This window comes from Monodelphis domestica, chromosome 2 (assembly GCF_027887165.1).
Source record: "Monodelphis domestica isolate mMonDom1 chromosome 2, mMonDom1.pri, whole genome shotgun sequence".
Lineage (NCBI taxonomy): Eukaryota > Metazoa > Chordata > Mammalia > Didelphimorphia > Didelphidae > Monodelphis > Monodelphis domestica.
In genome coordinates this window covers 306,910,048-306,930,852 of record NC_077228.1, presented here as the reverse complement: position 1 = coordinate 306,930,852, position 20,805 = coordinate 306,910,048, and the positions used below count along the sequence as shown (strand labels likewise).

Below are 20,805 nucleotides of genomic sequence, written 5' to 3'. Positions count from 1 at the left end.
CCTCTGGGAACTAAGACTAACTCAGCTGAAAGTTACCTTTCAGGCAGCCCTTCCCCATTCCTAACCAGTTTCCCCCCCTCCTGCTAGTGCCAGGTCTAGCTTTCTTTTTCCTCTCCACAACCCTACACGGGAAGAGAAATCCTAGCTTCCCGGGTTCCTCCCCAACAACGCCTTGGAGCATGAGCTAGGAAGCGGGTGGGGGAGCGAGAATGAGCAACGTCGTTCTGAGCATGCGCAAGTGATATAGCGCGCATGCTCGAGAGTACGGGCAGGTTTGCTGATGGCGAGGACTAGGTTCTCCCGCTCCCGCCGCTGCTGCTGGAGCAACCTCTGAACATCTCTGTTCACGCTCCCGAGTTATTAATAAAGTTATCGTTAAACATTTTTTTAAAAAGTGAGACAGCCTGTCTAGACTAGTGTGTTGGGAGGCGCTGGCGGTGGCGACGACGGCAGCGGCGGTGGTTGCGCCGCGACCGCAACTGAGAGGAGCTAGTTCCGCTGGGGCGGGTGAGTCCGTAGCTGATGGGCTAAGGAGCCGGGGGCGGCTCTTTTCTCCGAGGGGTCTGCTTCCTTCACTTGGGCCTCCTCCCCTGACGGGGTTTCCCGCGTCCCCTGGGCCCGAGGACTCTTGTGGGGCTCCGGACTGCTGGGAAAGAGCCAACCTTCGGGGGAGGGAAGCCGAGGCGGTGGCGAAGACGTCTCAGCCCCGCCCCCAAGGCCCCCTGGGTACCTAAGCTGGAGGTCCCGGCCCTTGGAACTGGAGGCGGCCGCGGGTCCGCCCCCAAGCTCGGTGCCCTGTGCTGCCTAGCAGCGGACTCCGAGCGTCTCCCGAGCCTGTCTTGGTCTCCCCGGCGGCGGCTGCGGCGGCGCCCTGCATCTGCCCAGAGTGCCCTCCGGGTGGGGATTTCGGTCCTACCCCCCCACACACACACACTCCAACCCCACCCCCACCCCCGGCATCCCTCCTGCCCCGCTTTGCGTGTAACCCAGCTTCTTTAATGGGGAAGAGCTCAAATCCTGACTGGTTTTTTGGGCTTTCCCACCTCCATTCCGGACCCGCCCCCTCGTCCACCGCTCCAGCCTCTCAGGGGCGGCTCCCCCTTCCCCCCTTCCGTCCTGCTCTCCCAAGTCTGGAGAATATGAATGAGGAACTGAGGCGGTGGCAGGCTCTCCCCCTGGGACCCCAGGTGTGAAAAATCCCTCCCCGAGGCCGGTTGAGGCACATGACTACAGTACTTTCTGATCTGTGGAACTGTCTACTTCCTGGGGTCTGGGGAACTGGGAATGAACAAAGATTAACTGTTACTACTTAGCTAAGTTTTGTCAATATATCCATTTGTATCACCTAAGGACTGTGGCTTCTATTCTGGTCAATAGAGAAAGGTGGCCGTGGAGGATGGTTTTAAGATCAGTCTTCCACAAAACAGATCTCTGGTTTTATGGATGCCAACTTTTAATTCTTAGGGATCTTTTGACGGCTTCCTGAGCTATAAATCTGCCTGCAATCATAAGGACAATGATTGTTGGGCAGCCTAGTTTAATGCTCAGGGTAGTGCTAGAAATCAGGCAACCTGTGGCACCTCAGGTCAGTGGTCTGTCCTCCCGTACTAATTTACTTGACCACAAAATAGGAATATCCTGAACTTTCTTACCATGTGTAAAAAAAAATAATAAACTAGGTTATGTAAATATTTGTCATCATTCTAGGAACTTTATTCCATATTCGATTGTGTTGGCATACCAGTCTTGATTTACAATGTTCAGCACTGAAGACAGCAAATATTGTTATTCTACATAGCTGCTAAAGTAATTTTCCTAAAGCACAGATCTGACCACGATAGCGTTTATTCAAACTCTAGGGGCACCTTCATCTGGCTTTAAAGCCCTTGTCAACATGGTTCCAACTTGTCTTTCTAGCTATATTATATAACAATCTTCATGGTCCGGCTAAACTAACCTTTCATCTTTCCTGTATTTTAGCACCCTCTCCTCATCTCTACCTTTTAGTATCCCATTTCCTTCAAAGCTCAGCTCAAACCCACTTGTCCTTTCCTGCTCCCAACCATCCACTAATGCCTTTCCTCCTCTCTCAAAAAAAGTTCTCCCCTTGTAGAATGTAAGTTCCTTGAAGGCTAGGACTGTTTCATTTTTGTATTTGTTCCCATATAGTTTCTAGCACCTAGATGCTTTAGAAATGCTTTTTGAATGATTGTTACTTAATTTAGAATTGTAAGTACCTACTATTTGAAAAACATAGTATTAATGGTAGAGATGCAAAAATGAATCTTCCCTCAAGTACTTTACAGTCATATATAGGAAATAAGACATGTACACAAGGTAGAATATAATAACAGCTATGACAGGATAAAGGTGAAGTACTGTAAAACATTGAATGATGCATCATCCCTTTCAATTAGGGGATCTAGAAAGGCTTAATGGGGTAGGTGGCATCTGAGCTGGACCATTAAGGAAGAGAATTATCTGGAGATGGATGCAAAATGAAAAAAAAGAACCAGAAAAAAAGAGTATATAATAACTTTAATCATAAATAGTAAGAGAAAAATGCCTGAAAAGGAATAAAAAAAAGAATTCCAATAGACATTTAGACATTAACAGAAAAATTACTGATTCTTTATAGTTGAAATTAAAATTTATTTGACTATATGGATATTTTTTAATAAAGCTTTTTTTTTTTAAGCCTGTCAAAAAGTAGAGATGGGGAGGAAATATTTTCTGTACCTGGAACTCATGTGAAAATATAGAGACAAAAGAATCTAATGTGAAATTAGGGAACAATTTAGTAGTCCAGTTTGTCTAGAAAGTAATCTATGAAAAAGGAATCGAAGGCAATAAGACAGGAAAAGTAGGCCATAACCAGATTTTTGCACTTTTGACTTCCAAACTTAGAGCCAGTGAAGTGGATCAGGAAGCCCCAAGTTCACATCCCACCTCAGACTCTAGTTGTATAATCTTGAGCAGGTCATTTATATTTCCTTCAATTTCCTCAGGTTTAAAATGGAAACGATAATAGCACCTATTTCTCAGAGTTGGTGTGAGAATCAAGTGAGGTAATATTTGTAAAGTGCTTAGCACAGTAGCGCCTGCCACATAGGCACTATAGAAATATTATTATTATTATTAGTGAGGAAGTGGAATGGAAACAATATGGAAAATGACTTGGAGAAGGGAGAGACTATAGGTAAAGAGAGGAGTAAAGAGGCAGACAAGCTGTAATGAGCCAACTTGTGCTTGTGCAGGAGAGAAAGAATGCAAAAGATTGCGGAGGTAGAGTCTGTAGAATTTGGCAGCTAGTTAGATGTGGGAAGTGAAGGGAAGAAAAAGAGCTAAAGTGGATCAAGCCTGAGTAATATCTAAAAAATAGTAAAGCATAGAAGACAGGACAGATTTTTTAAAAAGATGATGACAAATTGAATTTATTTTTAGGTTGATTTGCCAATATGAAATCCAGGTTGAGGGAGATGTATCCAGCAAGAAGTTAAAGATGCAGAACAGTAATTCAGAAGACAGATTAAGATTTGCTATATAGTTTTAGATATCTGAGAGATGATCATTGAACTCATGAGAGTGGATGATAACATTAAGATGGGAAAGATCTCTAGGACAGAGATTTAGGGGACAACTGTTAAGAGCAGTGGGAAATGAATGAGAACCTAGCAAAGGAGACTAAGAGCAGTCATGCTGGAGAAGAACCAGAAGGTCAAGAAAGATAATGAAAGAGAGAATATCAGTGAGGAGAGACTGATTAACAACCAGAAATTGCAGAGAGGTCAAGGAGAATGAAGACTAAGAAAAGGATATGACTTTAGCAATTGAGAATTTAAGTAATCCTTAAAACATTAATTAGGGTCAAGTGGTGACATCAGAAATCTAACTATGGGGTAGTGAGAAATAAGTGTGTAATGAGGAAGTGGGGAAAGTGAAGTTTAGGGGTAGACAACTTTTTACAGGAGTTTGGTAGGAAAGATGGTAGGATTGAGTAAAGTTTTTTAAAAGTAGTAAAGGCCCAGATATGTTTGTAAGATGATAATAGATAAAGTAAGATAAATAGATAAAGAAAGATAACAAAGTATCAGCCAAACTCCCAGAAAAAAAAGAGAGAAGATAAAAAAAAAGCCAAAATAGAGGAATGATAGCAATGAGAGGGATGGAAAAGGTCCTGTGTAGAGTTTTTGTATGAAAAAAAGGAGGTGAGGTAGTTCAGGGTAGATAAGCTTGATTTCATTTCTAAAGTAGAAGATATGGGTATCAGCTAAGAGACAGGAGTGACTGTTATGTTGGTACTTGAAGAGGGTTAGAACCACTATTTTGGTTGGTATGATAGAGTCCCAGTGAGAAGAAAGAAAGCAACAATGAGGACTCAGTTAAGATAATAGGAAGTTTTAGTGTACCCACTTCCTCCATTCAGAAGTACAAGAATAGAACTATTCAAAAGTAAAATGGTTTACCTTGGGATGTAATAGGTTCCTTCTCACTAGAGATCTTTCCAGAAAGATTTGAGGCCAGAAAAGATTGGTAATAGTTGAGAGAAGGTGCCTGTTCGTATATGATTTGGACCAGATGGCCTTTTAGGCCCATTCCAATTCTGAGATTCTGTAAACAATACTTGCAAAACTGTGAAGGGAAGAAAGTAAGACCAGAGGAGAAGTGATGAATTGAAAGGTGAAGAAAAAAATGGGTTTAGGCTATCAACATCGAGGAGATTTTTTGTTATTTTGTAATTTAAGATATGGTGGAACAGTTTGGAATATTGGTGAGATTCTCATCCCTCTGTTGTTACATGAGTTGATAGAGGCCACAACTCATAGAAGTGTTTAATGAAACCCTTAAGTATGAGGACAGGAGTAAGAGTGGAAAGGAAAACTATGAACTAGGTACTGAAATACTTGAGAAAGAAGGAAGAATACCCATCCTGAGAAAACCCTAAGTTATAGCAACAAGGCCTTTGGTACAAGCACCTGAATAGAATGAGCCTGAAATGAGGAAAGACTGCTTAGTGATAAAAGCAGAGGGAGGATCTGAAAGGGGGTAGTGAAGAACAAGGAATATTCTTCCTCCTCTTCCTGGCCCTGGCTTAAGGTTCTAAGGGCATGAAAGGAGCAAGCAGCATTGTAGAGGGTAACCAGGGAAAACTTGTGAGAAAAAAATTTTGGTTGAAGGGAAATTTATTAAGGATGGGGTAGGATTGGAGGGAGAGTGATTTCTAGAGACTTGATGGAAGGGGGAGAAGGCAGAGGACAAATAGGGACTGGGAAAGAGGTGGGAGTAAGATTGGATGAATATGAGGGTACAGGAAGTGTCTGTAGGATCATAGACTTAAAGCTAGAAATTACTTTAGAGATCATTTATTCCTACCTCCTTATAAAAATGAGACTCAGAGGTGATTTATCCAAGGGTTACACAGATATTAAGTAGGAAAAATGAGATGCAACCCAGGCCTTTTGACACAAAAGTTAGTGTTCTTTTGCATATACTATGCTGCCCTATAGACCTAAGGCCTTCCAAATGTGGAGGAAATTTATTATCATGTATTTATTTCTTTGAATAAGATCTCAGTAATTAAAAGATTCCTAATATGTTCATTCAATATGTATTCAGTGTCTTTTATGTGTAAAGCACTGTACTAGACCTGAGAATACAAAGGGAAAAAAATAATGCTTGCCAGTTGAGGAACTTACCTTTAGGGGAAGAAGCTCAGGAATAGGACTAAGGTAAGTAATACTGATTATGTTGGTGCTAGAATAGAACAAAGGTAAGTTTTGTGCTAAAGATGGGAGCACTAACCATAGGGAATATCAAAAAGCCTTGTTGTTGAGGTAGAACCTAAGCTGAGCCTTGAAACTAGGGATTCTAAAAGGAATGAGGAGAGAGTAAATTCCGCGCATGAAAAATAAAGAGCATGTGTGAAAGCAAGGGCATAAGAAATATTAAGTTCTGTGAACTATAAATAAGAAAATTTATATGAAACATAAAGTATTTCAAAAGGAGGTAATTTGAAATTCCTGGAAGGGTAAGCTGGAGCCAAATTGTAGAGGGCTTTAAATGTCAGACTAAGGAATTTGTATTTTATCCTTGATGTAATAGGGAGCCAATAAAGATAGTTGACAAGACCTCAGACCTTTGTTTTAGGAAGATTATTTTGGCATCACTGTAGTAGAGGAGACTAATTTCAAAGTTATTACAATAGTTCATGACAGAGGACAATTAGCTAGCATTTATTAAATACTCTGACAATCACTGGCTAAACCCTAGGGATAAAAAGAAAGATAAAAAATAGTTCCTGCTGTCAAGAAGCTCACAATCTGATACAGGAGACAACATGCAGATAACCATTTACAAATGAGATAAACAGGATAAATTAGTGGTAGTCTCAGAGGGAAGGCAGTAAGATCGAAGAGGACTGGGTAAAGTTCCTTGCAGGTAAGACTAACTGAAACTAAAGGAAACCAGGGAAGCTAGGTGATAGAAATAAAGAGAGAACATTCTAGGCACTGGGAATAGCCAGCAAAAATGCACAGTTGGAGATGAAGTGTCAGCAAGATCAGTTTCCCTGAATCATAGTATGTAGAGAGCAATAAAGTATAAGAAGACTGGAAAGGTAGGGAGGAGACAGGTTAAGAAGGGCTTTAAAAGCACAGCAGGATTTTGTTTGATCCTGTACGTAATAGGGAAGCCACTAGAGTTTATTGAATTGAGAAGGTAATATGGTCAGACCTGCATTTTAGGAAGATCATTTTGGTAGCCAAGTTGAAGTCAGACTGGCATGGGAAGGCATGAGACAAGGAGACCAAGCCAGCATGTTATTGCAGTAGTTAAGTGATAAGATGATGAAAGCTTGGTGGCAGTGTCAGGAGGAAAAAAGGGAAAATATTTTTGAGATATGTTATGAAGGTAGTGGAGGAAAAGGGTATGTGAGTTAAGAGGAGTCTACGATGACATGTAGGTTATGAACCTGGGTAACAGGATGGTGGTACACTCACCAGTAATAGAGAAATTTGGAAAAGGGAAGGTTTGAGAAGAAAAATAGTGAGTTCATTTTTCAACATGTTGAATTTAAAATATCTATAGGATATCCAGTTTGAGTTGTGTGATAGGTAGTTGGAGATAACAGACTGGAGATTGTGACAGAGGTCAGGTAGACCTGAGAATCATCTGCATAGAGATGATAATTGAAATTATGGGAGCTGATGAGATCACCAAGTAAGATTTTGTAGAGAATTGAAGAGGACTTGAACAAAGGTAATTTCGGATCAGTGGAGAAAAGGAGAGATGTTGAATTAAAATTGAAGTTATTTGGCAGTTTAATGTGTGAAAGGTTCCATTTTAAACTTAAGTTCACAGCTTCTGTCAGAAATGTCTTAAGTTTTGGTTTTCTGACCCAGTTATTTGGCTTTTTCCCCCCCTCCCCATGTCTCAGGCTTGGAGCAGTTGTATTTCAGTTCAATTCAACAGACATTATTAAGCACCAACTATTTGCAAGGCACTGTGGTAGGTGCTGAGGAGATAAAGACAAAGGATGAAACAGTCCCTGCCCTCAAGGAGCCTTCATTGTACTGAGGGTACACAACATATACACAAGTAAGTAAATGCAACCTATATACAAAATAATCCTATTTAAAGAAGAATAGAGTTTTTAACTTGGGGGTAGGATTCAGAAAAAGTTATGTAGAATAGAAAGTAGCACTTGAACTGTACTTTGAAAAAGGCTAAGGAATTTATAGGAAGTTGTAATAAAGAAGAGAACTCCCAAGAATGAGGATCCCCATTTCAGTGGGAAAATTTCTAACTTGCTTAAGTGCTTTTGAAATAGATTTGAAAAATTATTATAAATGTATGGAATGTATTGCATGTAAAATTAAGTAATTGAAGAATATCTGACCTAAAACAATGGATTTTTTAATATGGTTGATGAATATTTATTTTTAATTTTTTCTGAGGCTCAGTGGTATAGTGACTAGAGCCTTGGAGTTCAAATCCATCCTCTAGCATATATAGGCTACTACCCTGAGCAAGGCACTTGACCTTTCTTTGTCCTAACACAAGTTTCAGGAAAGGTACTTACCTGCCTTGGAAGAGAGTTCCCAATTTGGTAGTTCCTTGTGGCAGTGAAATCATAGTCCCAGTTCCTATCCTATTGTTTTGTCTTTTGAGAAAATTGTTTTTGATATCAAATATGTGGTAATTTCACCTGAAACATTTCTGAGAAAGAGTGGTTTTTAAAAAATATTAAGCTTCTTTGGAAAATAAAATTTCCAAGCCTTGAAAAATATGATAGTACTATGCCTAGAAATTGGTATGGTTGTGGTACCTGTAGTATCAGGGAAAGGTGTTGATAAAAATGAAATTAAAGTTGGTAGGGGAAAAAAGCAGGTTAGAATTAACAAAAAATCATTTGAAAATCTGATATAGTTAAATTAGACAGTAGTAATTAATTATCAAGTTCTTCTGGTGCATTTAAAATATCATTTGATTTCCAAAATAGCTATGCCTACAATTCTTCAGTAATCCATCTGTTCCATAAAATCAGATCTTACTACAAGTTCCGCTGATGCCTTGTTGCTATATGGATTCGTGATGGCTATTCTGGTAGCGTGAAAGTTCCAAGCATTGATTATATCATAGATGTAGAACTAGAAATGAACTCGGAATTATGTTAGAGGCCTTCTAGTCTAAAGATAATACCATATTTCCCTTATTTTTAAGAAACTTTCACTGAATCCTGTCATAACCTCAAGCTATTATCAGATATATATATATTTTTTTTCCCTTTCATAGCAATCCCTTAGGGAAAAAAATCTCTGCTTCCTTCCTCCTGTTCACTTTTCATCCCCTTGCAATCTGGCTTATGACCCTACCAATTTGACTACTATTTGATTACCAACTAACTCCTTAATATCTTAATCAGATAGCATTTTTTTCTTCATTTTAACTTTCTTAACTTTTATGCAGCCTTTTATTCTCTTAACCACCCTATCCACCAGTATAATCTTGCTTCCTCGTGTTTTTCTGATATCACATTCTTCTGGTTTTCCTCCTACCTTTCTCACCACTCCTCAACCATCTTGGCTAGGTCATGATTTCTGTCTTTCCAGTGTGACTTGGTTATTATACCACAGGAAAATGTCCTAGTTCCTCCTCACCAACAGAGAAGATGTAAAGAGAGATCTTATAATTTGAGTTCATTTATCATCTCTTTGGAGATGATTCCCAAATTTACCAGTTCATCTCTCTTTTCTGGGCTTCAATTCTATATCACAAGCTACTTGCTGGAAATTTCTGTCTTGATATCTCAAGGTTTTCATACTAGACATGTACAAAATGGATCCTATTTTCTCCCATACTGTGATAGAGACATGAAGAGAGAGGTTTTGCAGGACTTGTGGACCAAGATGCAAGAACTAGGATTCCAATGGAATGTTCCCAGGAGTGGCAGTTGGGGGCTTTTGCTGGCCACACTGAGAAGAGAAACTGGGCTTTTGAACTTGGTCTCTGTCTCTCTGGCTCTGAGCAGTGGAAACTGACCAGGGGAGAAGCTTTTGAGTTGGTGGTCTATTTGAGAGTTGAGCTGGCCAGGAGAAAACTTAGAGACTTTGAACTTTGTTTCTTTCTGGGGTTAAGCTGAGAGACCTGGATGATTTGTGAAGAAGAAAGATCTTGAAAAGCCATTGTCCTCTATCTCCCTAACTGTCTTATAGTCACAGTTTGTGACTGGAATACTTCCTCAAACCTTTCTAATATTATCCCCATAGTTTAGGGAAATCCTCATCCCTCTTACCTCAGTTTCCCATCCTGTTATCCCAATAAACCCCTTAACTGAGAAAGCAACTAGAGTATATTTATAGTTCACTAAGGAGGGAGGGAAGGAGCCAAAGGCTTCAAGAAGAACTGGGTGGAGAGGGTTGGTTAAGGGAGGGAGTGAGGGAGGAAGGAGGTTAGGAAATAGATTGATCCATCAGCAATCAGTAGGGATCAATAGGCAAACCCCAGAGTAAACCCCAGAGTAGTCCTCTGTGTACCATTATCCCTATGTGGCATCCCTGTACCTCAGCATTTCTCATTTCTACCTCCATTACCAATAAGCAGCATCAGGTCCCACAAAGCCAGAGTATCCTCCAATATCTATCTAGAGCAGTATTCCCTGTGTACCAGCATCCATGTGTGGCAGCATCCCTCAGCATTTCTCTGTTCTACCTCCATTACACATAAGCAGTTACAGGTTCCCTCAGCAGTTCTCTCTAGTCACAGCCAGCCAGAGAACAACAGTCATTGCTGAAGAAACAGTCTTCCCTCAGTTTACCATTCTCTATCTCAGTAAGAAATAGTTTCCTTACAGTTTATTCTCTATTACAATACCTACCCCTATTCTGAACTTCCCATTCTCTTTTAAGGGTACCATCATCCTTCCAGACAACTAGGTTTGCAATCCCAGACATCTTCAGTCCTTTCTCCTTCAACCCCCGTAATCCACTTAGTGCCAAGTCTTATTTGAGTCCACCTTTGCAATATCTCTTCCTCCACCCTCCCCTCTCCACATAAGCAGTAAATAACTTTAGTTGAGGCCTTCATACCTCTCTTAAGACTATTATAATAGTTTCCAGATAGAGCTTCCTCCCTCCAGTATCTTCCCTGTCCAATCTGTCATCTACATAGCTACCAAAGAGTGCTAAAGCACAGGTATGGACATATCAGTTTCTTTAGAACCCCATTGTTTTAGAATGAAATACAAACTCCTTTGATATTTAAAACCTTTCACAATCTTGCTTTAACCTATCTTTCCAGATTGATTTCATGTTACTCCACTTCATCCATTTTATATTCTACCCAAACTAGGCTACTTGTTATTCTCTGAGTTTGGCATTCTCTCTTCTGGCCTTTGCCCAGGCTGTACATGTGCACCTTACACCCATGACTAGAATGTTCTTCCCTCCTTACGTCTGCTTCTTGGAATCCTTAACTCCCTTGAAGACTTAGTGATACTGCTTATAGTAGATCCTTTACTCATCCCCTAGTTGTTAATGTTTCCCCATCCCCCTTGGGTTGCTTTCTTTTTACTTGATAACTATTTTATATATTAATCTGTTGTATGAATTATAGTTCCTAGAGGGCAAGGAGTATTTTATTCTTTTCATTTTCTGTATCATCAGTGCAGTACCTTGAATGGAATTTGCACTTAAATACTCAATTGAGTTCAAAAGCTGTGAACTTGTTGAAAAAATAATTCCATTATCTGTCATCTGCTGTCAAAATTACCTCACTTGTCATGTAGGGTTTTACACATATTATTATCTACATATATGAGTATGTATTCATATATCCACACATTGTTATAGTGAACTTTACTTTCTGGCTTTTAAAAATCATATTTAATTTTTTTAAGCACTCATTTTTCTCTCTTCTACCTCCCCCACTGGAAAAGAAAAAAGAAAAACAAAACTCTTGTGAAGATATGCATAGTAAAGCAAAATCAATTTCCATACCGACCCTGTCTAAAAATATATGTCTCAGTGTGCACATTTAATCTGTCATCTCTATATGACAAAGTCCATAACATGCTTTATTTTTATCCTTAGTGGTCTGGAATTGTGGTTAGTAATTACATTGGTCAGAATTCTCAAGTGTTTCATAATTGTTTGTTTCTTAGAGTTTTTGAGTAGTATAGATTGTTCTCTTTGTCCTGCATTCTTTATTCTATATCTGTATTCTATATCAGCTCATACAAGTCTCTTGAGATCCTCTGAAACTATCTCTTTAATTATTTCTTGTTGCATAATATTACAGTAGTACCTAAAAACAAGGGTGATGTATACATTCTTCTAACACATCCCTCACCCCATTTATAAATTTTATATATTCTTTCTATACTTTTGATAAAACTATTCACACATGCATACTATTTTAATGATATATGAAATTTGGGGTATATTTGTGGATGTCAATTTTAAAATTTTGGAATTTCAAAAATTATATGATGTGGGCAAAAATTATTGTACTACTAAGTTAAGTTTGCTTGGTGACTGCAGTACTGAAGAACTTCTGTTATAGTGAATGCTTTGTCTCAAAAAACTCAAGGGCCTAAAGATGAAACAAAACTTATTACATTACATTAACAAAGGTGGGGGGGTGTGCTTTGAATCTGTTAAAGAAATAAGAGTTCTTATCTGCTTGGTATCTCCTCTAAGTTCTAGAATCATTTGTTTTATGTAGTGGTGAATTTTATTAGATGTTTTTGTAATTTAGTAAGGTTTTTCCAGTGATTGTTACTTGAGTATTTGATTAGGAGAGAAGCAATTAAAGAATAAAATTTTAACTTTGTAGAAAGACAAAGTATTTTTTCTTTTCCTTGCCAATTATGCAAATAATAGTACAAAATTGGTTTATATAGAGTGATCATTACTTGGCCTAGGACTGGAGAAAGCACTTGTAGATTATTCTTTATAGAAAATTCATCTCCTTGAAACTAAATTAACAAAGAAGTATTATTAACATCTAATCACCAGCATATGGATATAATTTTATTTTATAAAACCTTCCTTAGGAGTAGTAGTCATTCTAATGGAATTTCAGCAGCAATGATTTTAGGATTTATTATTTTTTTTAAAAAAAACCCTTGCCTTCCATCTTGGAATCAATACTGTGTATTGGTTCCAAGGCAGAAGAGTGGTAAAGGCTAGGAAATGGGGGTTAAGTGACTTGTCCAGGGTCACACAGCTGGGAAGTGTCTGAGGCCAGATTTGAACCTAGGACCTCCCATCTCTAGGCCTGGCTCTCAATCCACTGAGCTATCCAGCTGCCCCCTGATTTTAGGATTTAAAAAATTAACTCTTATTTCTTGTTCCTGTTGCCAATATCTTAAAATAAAGAATAGTATTAGATTTCATAGAAAAATTGATTAGGATCTATGTTTGTGTCAGTATATCTTGATAAACAAATTGAAATTATTTCTTTTTGTGGTCTTTTTATTAACTTTCTCCAACCTCATGATGAACATGATTTTTTTTATTACAGATTTGAGAGAAAAAATCTAAATATCTGAAATTAGTGTTGATTCAAAAATTTATCTTCAATTCAAAATGTTGGAAGAGGATGTGGAAGTGGCCATCAAGGTGGTGGTTGTTGGTAATGGAGCTGTTGGGAAATCAAGTATGATTCAACGATATTGCAAAGGCATTTTTACAAAAGACTACAAGAAAACAATTGGAGTTGATTTTTTGGAAAGACAGATCCAGTATGTACTTAATTTTTTTTTCCTATTGGTTTTGACATGTGATATAAGTCTGAGAGATCTATAGGGATAACCACATGAAGAGGCAATATGATATGGGAACATTGGACTTGAAGTAGGAATATGTCTGAGTTGAAACCTTTTATCCTTAATAATTGTGGGTCATAGGCAATTAACAGTCCCTTTGAACCTGAATTTCCTTGTCTATAAAATAGTGGTAACTCTGTGGTACCTACCTTACAAGGTGGTTGTAAGAATAAAATGAGATAATTTATGTTAGGTATATAACTTTAAAGGGTTATGTATAAGTCCACTATAAATAGAAGTACTAATTTCAGAAACTTGTTTGGGTATATAGGTTTTCTATGTCAGTGGTCTGAGTGATAGCACACAAGGCAAATTTTTTTTTGTTTTTTGTTTTTTATAAAAACCCTTACCTTCCTTCTTAGAATCAATACTAAGTATTGGTTCTAAGCAGAAGAGTGGTAAGGGCTAGGCAATGGGGATTAAGTGACTTGCCCAGGATCACAGAGCTAGGAAGTGTCTGAGGCTAGATTTGAACCCAGGACCTCCCATCTCTGGGCCTGACTCTCAATCCACTGAGCCACCCAGGTGCCCCTACGAGGCACTTGTTAATGCTTACTACTTATTAGTTATCTATACCTCTTTCTTTTCTATTCCTATTACTTCTTTTTTTCCACCTCTCATCTTTCCCTCTCCCAGTTTATTGTTTCCTTCCTCCCCTCCCCCTTTATCCCTAGCAACAGCACCTATAGGCATTGCTTACATTTACTGGTGACACTTGACTTACTCTAATTTTTGGCTCTCAGAAAAAAATGAATTTATAACTTGTATAAGAAATTTTATCTGCACCAACACAGGATGTCCTTTTGTTGGCAGAGAACACATTGGTGTTAAGGAATTGGTAGCAGAAAACAGATTTGGAAAGGATTAAAAGGCTTGTTGGTAAGAGAATCGTTAACCTAATTGAGTCTTAGGAGGGCAAGTTTGCTCACAATTGAGAAATGAATTTAAAGAAAAGAAAAAAATACTTTTTATTGATCCCCATTTTGAGTAGGACAGCAAGAAAGGGAGTGGAGATCTCAGGTGAATAAAAGAATGTTCCTGGATGTTCTCTAGTGTGAGAATTTCACTTAGGGTGATGGCACTGTAAAGTAAAAAAGAGAAGAAGGTGTGCTGGTATAAGTGGTAAGACTTCGTAATTAACTACATGTAGAAAGTAAGAATTTCAAAGGACTCTTGAGTAAAAGGAAAAATTCTTCTGTAAGTTATGGCTTTCTAGAAGGAAGGAAGGAAGTCAGATAAGGGGGAGGTTTTAATGAAGTATAAACAAAAAATACAGTTTTTTAAAAAAGGATTCTGGAATTTCAAGCTTGGGTAACTAGTGGGGCAGTAGTCTTGGAGGAGAGAAGCAAGCTTTGGGGGGGGGGTGGAGAGTATGGAAGACGAGTCTCTTCTAAGCAAGAGGAAGAGCACAAATAAAAGCAGGGAAGTAGGACAAGGCAAAATTCTTATGAAATTTCTTAATGTTGAAGTAACAATGCCAAAACCTATCTATAAAGGCAGTTTGTTTATTATATATTTTTCTCCCATTATTCCTTTTTATGAAATTAAGGATTAATTGGAAGCAAAAGATACACATTTTTCAATACAAAGTTAGCATTAAAAATGTTCAAAAACTTCTAAGTGAGCCTTGACAAATATAATCTTACTTTCTATATTGGTTGATATTCAGACAAAAACAAGTAATATTTTTAAGAACTTGAATTTTTTAAAAATCAAATTATTGGTGGTAAATTGAAACATAATTGAATTTTTTACTTAAAATTTGAGTTAGCACATCTTTTATTTCAGAGTTAATGACGAAGATGTCAGGCTAATGTTATGGGATACAGCGGGTCAAGAAGAGTTTGATGCAATAACAAAGGCTTACTACCGAGGTAAATTTTGTTTTTATTGTGGTTTTTTTTGTCTTGTTCTTATGGATAAATAAGAAAATTCAGTTTTGTTGTCTTAAGATTATCTCTTTAAGAATAGTTATAATTTCAAAATATTAGAAACTCAAGCCCACAATGTGCTTTATACCCAAGTAAGTGACCGGTAAGAATCTAATTTGTAGTAAAGATCATATGAAGATTGTGAAGTAATTATATCTAAATGTTGTGAATTTTTATTTAGGCTATTGGTACAAGATTTACTTGTCTTATCCTAAAGTATTGGTTCTTAATTAGTAAGAGTAATAGTTTATTATAAAGATACCATGTACCTTTCTTCTCTGCCATGAAAATATAGGATCCTTTTTATAAGACATAGTCTAGTTTCTGTCAAAATGAGTTTTCTGAGGGCAAGAAGTTTTTACACTGCCTTAACCTATAAATATGTAATACTCACCTACTATATATTCAACATTATGCTAGACATTGCAGAAAATACAATAAAAGCATAAGAAGTTCCCTTTCTAGTTGGAAAGATAAATCTAGTATACTTGAAACAGCTGCAAAAAAAGAGAGAATATAACTAGGTATTAAATTATGTGATGTAGACTAAATGCTAAAGAAATTCAGAGGAGAGGAAGATAAACGAGGGTGGAAAGAATAATTACTGCAGAGTTAGAGCTTCAAAAAAGTCAAGAACTAGTAATAAAAACCTTGGGTCTATAAATGAGAATGAGGGAAATTATATAAATGAATAGCACCTTTCCTGTTACAATTTTAAAATGTTATTTTCTTGGATTAGTATGATTCAACAGTGATTATAATGTGTTTATAATAATAAAGCACCATAGACTTTATTTGGCACATATTGAGGATAGTGTTGCCCATAGTGCTATTAAGTAAATCAGTTGATCTGTGATCTCATCTGTTTGGATTCTCCTAACTTCAGATTTTAACCCATAAATAATTGCTCTCTTATCCCTTACAGCTCTTGTTCATGTCTTGCCAGCATGCTAGAGTCAGACTTCTTGGTCTTTTGATAATAAATGGTTTCCAGGGGACCATAAAATTGTCTTATCTGGTATGCTTTGTCCTAGCTATATGATTGGCCCAACTCCTATTCTGGGCAGATAATTCTTGACTTATATCTCTCATACCACTTCTTGGTAGTGCAAAATCATAGAATCTCAGGGTAAGAAGGTATCTTAGTGGCTATCAAGTCCAAAACACCTACAAAAGGAACCCTAACTATAATATACCTGACAAATATTCATTCAAACTCTCCTCAAAGACCCCCAAAGAATAAGAACTTACCACGTCTTTATGACTTCCTCCATTGCTTTTTTCCCCCTATTTTTTGCTCCATTAATAGAGGCATTCTATACTTCTGTAAATACTCAATCATTTTCATTTAAGTGATAAATTTTGTTTTATTGGGTAAAATTATTTTTAATAATTTCCCTTATTTCTTCTTTGTTGTGAATTCTCCTTTTTTCATTTTTGATTCTGGCAGTTTCATTTTCCTTTTTTTCCTACTTTTAAAAATTATATTGCATAACAGTTTGTATTTTGTTAGTTTTTTAAGGTTTTAGTTTTATCATTTTACTTTTTATTTTTTATCTCTACTTTGATATCAGTATTTCTGTTTTTTTATTTGGTTGAAGTTTTTAATTTATTACCTTTTTTTAGTTCTGTGTATAGTCTATTGACCTATTCTTTATTTAATGAAAGTATTTAGAGATATACATTTTCCCCAAAGGACTGCTTTAGCTGAATACTAATGTTTTGGTAGGTTGTCTCATAATTTTCTTTTTTGATAAAATTATCTGTTGTTTCTGATTTGTTCTTTGACCCACATATTCTCAAAGATACTATTTAGACTCCATTTAAATTTGAATGATTTTTTTAAAGTGCCCATTACTAATTATGCTTTTTATTGCATTGTGATAATTAAAGGGTGTGCTTAATATTTCTTCTTTTTCATATTCATTGATGAGGTTTTTTTACTCCAATGCATGGTTGGTCTTTGTAAATATGCCATATACACCTGAGAAATATGTATGCTTCTTTTGATTCTCATTCAGCACTTAACCAGGGAACCATCCAATTTAAGTTTAACATAATTCTTCTTATGCTCTTACCTTTTTTATTGTTTATCTTTTTGTTAGAATTATCTGGTTCTGAAAAGAGTATATGAAAGTCTCCTATGATAATTTTCAGTCTTTCTCCCTGTAATTCAATTAGCTTTTTCTTTAATTATTTAAATGCCATGCCATTTGGTACATACAAAGTATTGGTATTATTTCATTCTCCATGGTATCTTTAAGTAAAATGTATTCTCTTGGTTTAACTTTTAACCCATGTCTATTTTTCAGTATTACCTTGCTACCTTTTCTTTTTAGAATTGACCTGAGATAAAATAAATTCTGCCCATGTCCTTCATTTTAACTCTGATTTTTTTTCTATTTCAAGTGTGTTTCTTATAAACAACTTGTTGGATTCTTCTTTCTAATTCATCCTGCTACCTTCTGCTTTATAGGTGAGTTCATCCAATCCACATTCATAGTTACATTAATTGTGTTTTTCCTTCCATCATACCCTCTTACACTTTTTACTATCTTTCTTCATCATCCTCCTTATAGAGATGGTAAAAGTCTCATCCCATTCCTCTGCCTTTGTTCTCATCATTTTACCCAGACCTCATATATTGGTTCTTATGCTTTTTCTGACTTTTTAATTTTCCTTTTTATGATGATCCATCCTCCAGGGTTGACATTCAAAAGCCTGTAACTATTCTTTCTTTAATAAAACTCTTTCTTAAACCCCTTGTCTCCTCTCCATCTGATTTTCCTCTACCTAGCTTAGATAAGAGTGGAACTTCATTTGTTTTCCACTCCTCCATACTTATATTTTTCTTGAACCACCCCAGTTATGAGATAAAAAGTTCTTCTCCCTCTTTAATTTCTTTCCTAGTGTATTCTATTGTTTTCCCTTTTCTTTTTCTATCTTAAAACCCACAAGAAGAAACAAAACTACACCCCATTCCTGCGTTTTTCTTTCTTAACTCCCTCTGTCTCCCCTGAAGGCAAGGTGTTCTGAAAGGATACCTATCACTACTCTCCCTAATAGAATCTAAGAACCTCATCATCATTTAATCAACTCAATTTTATTTAGCTTTTGAAGTTTCTTGAATTTTTGTTTGTTTCTTCATATGTCTAGCCTTAGATTCTGAATTGGGGCTTTTTACTAGGGCCAGGTTTTACTCCTTTCTTGTACTCTTGGATAGGGCAGGTAGGCTAATCCTATCCCTTTTAAAGTTTGGATGCGCCTATAGTTATAGATATTTTAACTCTTACTTGGCTTCATCCTCTATATTGCCAGGGTTCGACCTCTCTTTACCAATGGCCCAATGTAGGATTTACCCTGTCTAGTCTTTCTACTTCTTGCAACAATCAAGAATCTACCTTTATCCTTTGGTATGGCTTTGTCATTCCTGATCTGAGGTTAGAGACTATAATGATCTTGGACCTCCTACAAGGTTCCCCAGAAATGTATACCTTGATGTTAAATAGTCTTTATCTCCTGCTGTTATTGTTGAATACTCTGAGGCATGGCTCTATCTCTGTTGCTATCCTGAGAGAGAAGAAAAAGTCCTACAGGTTGGACTGGCTCTGGGCTCATATTTTCCAAATATCAAGCTGGCTTCCTACCTCTATTTATAGGTCCTTGTTTAGCATTACAGTTGGCTTCAGGACCGCGCCCCCCCCCCTTTTTTTTATTAGAACTTGTATTGGCACTGGCTTCTCATTGTACATTATTGTCCTTCCCTGAGTGCCTTGAAACTTTTATTTATCTAAATATGAAGTCCTGAACTAGATAGGAGAGTTTACTACTGTTTCCCTTATTTCATCTGGTATTTGTTAACTCAGTACCTTTTTAGATATTTTCTAGGGCATATGTGAAAGAGCTAGAGTCTTTTAGGACCTTATATGTTATAGTCTTTAAAGGAAGGTCCTAGAAGCCCCATTCTGAATTTTGTCTTATAGATTCAGTCTAATTTGTTAGCCTTTCAAAATTCTTTTGGATCCTGAGTGTGATCAGTTTGTTAGCTTTATAATAACTTATGGAGCATTTTGTCTGTGTCTTTATCCAAGTCCACTATAAGCACATTACACAGAATAGGACCAAGCATAGATATTTAAGCCTTTAGAGACTTCCTACCATGTTGACATCTAACCATTCTTGTTAACTAAACTTAACTTCTTGTTAAGTCCTGCCATCATAATCCCCTCTGAATTCATCTAATTTGTCTGATCTGTTGTATAATCCATATATCTTCATTTGTCCATAAGAATAGTATATAATATGTTTAGCAGAAGCTTGACTGACATTTAATCAAACTATTCACTACATTCTTGATAAAAGATAAAATTAGTTTAGACTAGCACAGCCTATTGATGAGCTAACTCCTCATAATCACCATTTCTCTTTCTAAATGTTTGTCAACTGTCTTTTCTTAATAATCATTCATTGCAGAATAAACAGTACTTTTACTCAAAGTATCTAGCTTCTTCCTCTTCAAGAAAAGCCTGAAATCTTTTTAAGCTCTAATTATATAGCCTTCCTTTTCTGTATAACATTCTTGTATACTGTCTACTCTGCTCATTCTCACATCCCTTTCTTTTTACTTTAGAAATTTCATTCTCCCTCAAAATGTGAAGTTTGGAGTGGCATTCTGAGTTCCTGTATCTTCTCTAGAAAGATCAGCGTACAGTTGGAACACCAATAATAGTCACTTACTTGACTATGTCAGAAATATAAACATTACACATTTAATTCAAGGCACTGAACAAAATTTTTCTCTTTTTCCATGATGATTGAGATTTTCAGTCTTATTTTAAAAAACAAAAAACTGCTTGAGGGTATTTATTCCCTAACTCCTAAGTACTTCCTTAAAACTTTTTTAGCTACTTAATAATACCTGTCTCAACTTGACTGACCCACTCACCTTCCTTTACTTAGTTTCAATAAAAATTTCACATCCACAAATACCTCCCTTTCAGCCTTGCATCAAATCTTCATTCATTTTATCCCACCTACCAATCTACTCTATCAATTTGTTATATCCTCTTAATTTTCCTTTTCTTATTTATTATATTATTCTGGCTACCCTCTCCTTATCCTTCTTGAATCTGTCGCTTCAGGTTCTACTTCCTAATCTGCCTTGATTTGCTGTAATTCTCTTCCTCTGCTTCTTTTCCCATAATCTCCCATAGAAGTCAGAAACATAATAAAAAATGGGGAGGTAGCAGGGAATATAGGCTTTCTTAGTACTTTTTCTTTTGTTAACCCTTACCTTCCATCTTAGAATCAATTGGTTCTAAGGCAGAAAGGGCTAGGCAGTGAAAGTTAAGTGACTTTCCCAGAGGCACACAATTAGGAAGTATCTGAGGCCAGGTCTGAACTCAGAGCATCTTATCTCTAGGCCTTTCTCTCTCTGTTGAGTCTCCTAGCTTCCCCCTCCCCTTATTAGTACTTTTAAAGGTACTAATATTACCAAGTTCTCCTGGTATGTGCCTGTATACACCCACTATTTTTCTTTATTGTGTT

General features: G+C 36.9%; 1 protein-coding gene across 2 annotated transcripts in view; it reads left to right on the top strand.

The window, feature by feature from the left end:
- The first annotated feature begins 226 nt into the window (after positions 1 to 226).
- The window catches only part of RAB23 (RAB23, member RAS oncogene family), a 35,760-nt gene continuing 15,181 nt past the window's right edge, over positions 227 to 20,805 (top strand). Inside the window, exons 1-4 of one of the 2 annotated variants that reach the window (XM_056814347.1) lie at positions 227 to 507; positions 7,436 to 7,596; positions 13,024 to 13,243; positions 15,116 to 15,201. In XM_056814347.1, coding sequence (XP_056670325.1) covers positions 13,089 to 13,243; positions 15,116 to 15,201 — 241 coding nt within the window. In that variant the 5' untranslated portion in view covers positions 227 to 507; positions 7,436 to 7,596; positions 13,024 to 13,088. The remainder of the gene's footprint in view (positions 508 to 7,435; positions 7,597 to 13,023; positions 13,244 to 15,115; positions 15,202 to 20,805) is intronic. The other variant, XM_007484149.2, reaches the window with a different exon arrangement.